Here is a 5,000-nt window from a genome sequence, read left to right as displayed (position 1 = left end):
CTTATTTTGTCAAGACATGGGAATCTGAAATGAGTAGCTTACCTGATCTTGCTGTAACAAGCCATGTATAAAAATCAAGCTATGGTGCACTGTGCTGTCAGGAAACCTATACCATATTCGGGCAGTAGTCCCATGAGGACTCAGGTTTGAATCCGGCCTGGATCATATCCCAACCCTACAGCATGACTCTCCAACTCATTTCCTGTCCCACTTCTCAATTTCATATCGTCATGAAGGCAAAAAACAACCCATGCCCGAGTCACTCGTTTTTGTCTGGCTGAAACCAGATCAGGTGTGCATGTGCATAAGGCCAATCAAAACTAGTACATTTTGCTGGACGCAGACTTACTTTGTCAGTAAACCTAGGCCCATTTGTGTAATAAAATAAACGAGAAAATAAGATTTCCACTACATTTTACTCCCATACTCACAAAAGTAGTTTTGAATATGTAATAATTCTTTATATAGGTGGACGAGATGTTTATTGCATTACTACATCTATTAAAAGTTATTGAGTTATTTGTCATTATTACTGTCGGTCCTACTCAGAAGTAATCCTTTCCTTGGACATTAAGCCCTGCATCCCCATTTACCGTACTGGTGGTGATAGGAATAGTAACCATTACTTTCATCCCATGAGGACATGAAGTGTACTCACCTGTAGCTTTGAGTATGCATATAGAGTACAGTGTACATGCATTGTGTATATACTCGTGTGTGTGTGTGTGTGTGTGTGTGTGTGTGTGTGTGTGTGTGTGTGTGTGTGTGTGTGTGTGTGTGTGTGTGTGTGTGTGTGTGTGTGTGTGTGTGTGTGTGTGTGTGTGTGTTTGTCTGTGTGTGTATCAATGTCTCGCTCTTACCATTTGACGCAGTCGGTGTGGCCCAGGTAGTGGCGCTGCGTACGCTCCTCGTAGTTGAAGAGCACGACGACGGAGGCGATGAAGTAGACAATCTCGCCCGTGGGCAACAGGTAGACATTGGCACGACAGTCTCGGCCCCGGTAGCCATATCTGACGAGCCACAGTCAAGGAACACTGCCTTTTCACCTTCGAACACCTGACCAGATCTGAACGAGCTGCGAAAAAGTTTACCCCCACAATTCTAAATAGGTGCAAACCTTTTCCCAAACACATTTCCGAAAGATCCTTAAAGACATAGCGAAGCAATGAAATGCCACTATGATTAATTTATTGCCAACCCAGCTTACATCCGGGTTCTGCGAAGCCAAAGACTGACTGAAAATAATTGTGCCCATTTTGATAGAATGTATGCACATGTTATCCAGCTCTCTAAATCACATCAGAATGGTTATGGAGTTCGCCTTGCAAACGGGAGGTTGCAGGTTCGAATCTCAAACCATCCATGGCTAAAGTGCCCTTGGGCTAGGCACCTAACCCCACACTGCTCCAATGACTATAAAGCCCTGCACTGAAAATAACTAAGTCACTTCAGATGAAAGAGTCAGCTTTTGTGTAATGTCATACGCGGAGACAACGCCACAGAAAGTAGCAGTTGTACAGAATTCTAAGGACAGGCTGCCACGGACGTCAATTTGTGCAGTTGTTGAAAGTAGATTTGCAATTTTCACTGGGGCATTTCGAGTGACCTGACCCATTTCAGAGTTTCCTGCGTTGCAAAAGCATCATTTGCTCGGGAGGCCTAAAATCTAATCACTTTCCACAGTTTGGCCTTCTGGCAGGATGAAAGCATGCTTAACGGGGCTCCATTTAGGAATGGCGACGAGTTGAGAGGTTAACACTGTCGTCTGTGGGAGGCCCATCTGTACATTCAAGAGACATTCCATCATTTCTTCCTGACGCACGCAGTCTCTCTCTGTCTGTGTCTGTCTCTGAGTCTCTCTCACACACACACACACACACACACACACACACACACACACACACACACACACACACACACACACACACACACACACACACACACACACACACACACACACACACACACACACACACACACACACACACACACACACACACACACACACACACAGCAAAAGGATACACCCACTCCAGTTTGAGCCGCTCAGAGGGCAGCTCTGGTCGGACGGTGTCGTCGTAGCTCTCGATCATCTCTGTCGGGATATACATAGTGATGGGCCGGCCCCGCATGAACATCTTCACACTCGGCTCCCCTTCTACATGACCGAAGGACAGCATGATGTGCAAGGATGGATGAGAGAGAGAGAGAGAGGGAGAGAGTAGGATATAGTGGAATGAGAATGTGGTAGAGTTTTGTGAGGGGGGGGAGAAAAAAGGAAACAAGATTGACAACAGAGGTGAGATCATTTCCTGTAGATTTCCTGTCCGAGGAAGACATTGTGCATGATTCACATCCTAACCGTTTCAGAGTCAAATTTGTCTGAATTGTATGATTACTGTGAAACTACAGTGCAGGAAAATATGTAGTGAATGCTGGACAAATTTGTCGACGTAACCACTTATTGTAAATGCATACAGTGTAAATTGAGTGGGACAACAAAAAAGTTGCTGTAAAGGATTAAGACACAAATCGTGCTCTGCAAAATGACTGAACTAATCTCGTGACCCTGTGCTTTTCTGCAGCTATGCAACTGACAGCTGCAACGCACAAGCATGGCTTTGGGAAACGGAGCGAGTTACTGTAGCCTTGGGGCTTACGTAGAGAGGTACACCCACGCAGCTGCATTCTGCAAAAAAAAAAAAAAACTTCTGGAAGAAAACAGCAACCTCCAGATGAGAGTTTGCAAGCAGCGCCCCAGACACAACACACCCATTACAGTACACACATCACCAGTTAGGGGGTATTTCTCAAAACCTAGTGTGCACACTTCCAAGTGTATTCAGCCTAATTAGTCATGCCCAGTGATTGGATACTCTTTATTAGTCACACCCAGTGATTGGATACTCCGTAGAGTTCACCAAAAAGTATCCAATCACTGGGCGTGACTAATTAGGCTGATACACTTGGAAGTGTGCGCACTAGGTTTTGAGAAATACCCAGGGTCTGAGAACTCCCAGTGGGTTCCAAACTATTTGCAGCATTTCAAGGTTGTAATGTTGGCAAGTAAAAAAAAAAATGGTTCAAGAAAAACAAATAGCTGTTAGTTACTGAGTAGTAGAGCACTTCACTCATTAGTGCACATCTACGACTGTGAGCGTGAGTGAACGGAGAAGATGCAAAGAAGAACGGAAAACAGTGAAGTAAGGAAATGCGCATGTTGTGTAGCCGTGTGTAGAAATTGTGACCGTGTTGCCCCTGCCCCCAGCTTTTCGCCCCAGTCACCACCACCACCACCACCCATTCACCCATTCACCCACCCTACCCCCCACCATCTGCACCCAGAGCATGGCAGCCAAAAGGAAAGGAAAGGAAAGGAGAGGAAAGGAGGAATGCACAGATGGTACACTTGCAGGAGATAGGAAGGAAAAGAGAGAGAAGAGAAGGAAGTGAGGGAGGGAGGGAGAGAATGTGAGCTGTGAGGTAATCCTAGGGTGGTCCTCCACCCTTCACAACCTCGTCTCCTCCTCCCTCCCTGCCTGCCGCTTGTGTGTGTGTGTGTGTGTTTGTGTGTGCGTGTGCGTGTGTGTGTGTGTGTGACAGGCCACAGCTTGTGTCTGGGAGCTTGTGGGAGCAGCCAGGACGGGGATTAGGGGGGTTGTAGTGTAGTGTAGTGGTGGGCATGTGGCAGTGAAATAGCAGGCCAAGCCAAGTGCTAACACAGACACACTGCCAGGGCCATCCCAGGGGGTGCTGTGGCGCAATGTGCAAAGGCACCCGTCCATACAGTACAGTATGCTGTGGCGGAACAAGCGCCCCAGGGCAAGACACTGATAGGGCCCCCCAGACGACCTGCCAAGGTCACAATTGGGGGATCCAGATCCAATACAGGAGGGCACTGGGCCCCGGGGAAAATGCCCTGCTCACCCCCTCTATAGCGCCGCCCCTGACAGTATGTGTGTTTGCATGCCCATGGACAGCCAGGTTCAGGTCGGGCCTGGTTCATATCCCAACCCTACCCCATCTCTCTCCACTTCACTTCCAGTCATCTCTCAACTGTCCTTTGAAAATAAAGGCCTAAAAAGGCAACAAAAAAAACTCTGTGCAGAGAAATGCTATATCTGTGCAAACAACTCCATACCAGTTCACGTCAACAGATTCGAAAATAGGACATGGCCCCAAATAACGTAATGTACACGTTTTACAGTAAAGAAAACGCCACAAAGTACAGTACACTGTAAAAAGTGAAGCATAGAAACCATTCAAAATGAACGAGGTAGTGTATTGCGTGGGTATTTCGCAAACAGACGTTGCCATATTTCAGCAGGCGTCCACATCATCCCATGTCCTAATTCGATGTTAAGAGATAATGCTCCATTTTCTGCAGTGGCTGGGTCAGAGACTAACTATAGTCGGCTGCTGGTGCTAAAATAGTCTGGGAAGAAGAATGAACATTCTGTGTGTGTCACAGGACTAACCAAATGAATATAATGTTAATGAGCCACCTCTTGCTCATGAGTCAGCCTGGGGAGAGAGAGAGAGAGAGAGAGAGAGAGAGTGTAAGAGAGTGAGAGAGTGAGTGAGTGAGAGAGAGAGAGAGAATAGTGCTGTCTTCAGAGATCAGCAAGTGGCACAGTGTCGGAGCATGTGTGTGTGAGGGCTGTGGGCTACAGTAATGTCTAAGTGAAAGTTTTTTTTTTTTGGGGGGGGGTATTTAAACCCATTTTGAAGGATGAATGGGTGACAGTGGCATGTTCAATCTGTGACAGAGCACACACACGACAAGAGTCAGAGTGAATGCCATCATATGCCTTTGGCTGTCTAAAAACAGAAATGCTGTTCCACCTGCCATGCAAATTCTACACCCATGACAAGATAACGAGATGATTTGCTGCGAGGACAGGACATCCACGATCAGATGTCTACCCGACTGGTTTTATTTTCATTGCCATTGTAGAGAGAGTAGGGGACAAACTTGCCCAGAGCACAATACTTCCCTG

General features: G+C 46.7%; 1 protein-coding gene across 3 annotated transcripts in view; it reads right to left on the bottom strand.

Annotated features, from left to right (window-relative positions):
* The window catches only part of LOC134441875 (echinoderm microtubule-associated protein-like 4), a 109,269-nt gene that overhangs the window by 32,843 nt on the left and 71,426 nt on the right, over positions 1-5,000 (bottom strand). For all 3 annotated transcript variants that reach the window (XM_063192296.1, XM_063192293.1, XM_063192294.1), the window contains exons 8-9: positions 2,026-2,158; positions 861-1,010 (exon numbers count right to left, since the gene is read on the bottom strand). In XM_063192296.1, coding sequence (XP_063048366.1) covers positions 861-1,010; positions 2,026-2,158 — 283 coding nt within the window. The remainder of the gene's footprint in view (positions 1-860; positions 1,011-2,025; positions 2,159-5,000) is intronic.

This window comes from Engraulis encrasicolus, chromosome 24, assembly GCF_034702125.1.
Source record: "Engraulis encrasicolus isolate BLACKSEA-1 chromosome 24, IST_EnEncr_1.0, whole genome shotgun sequence".
In the NCBI taxonomy this organism is placed as follows: Eukaryota; Metazoa; Chordata; class Actinopteri; order Clupeiformes; family Engraulidae; genus Engraulis; species Engraulis encrasicolus.
The sequence above is the reverse complement of the archived record's forward strand: the minus strand, read 5'-3'. Positions and strand labels throughout refer to the sequence as shown.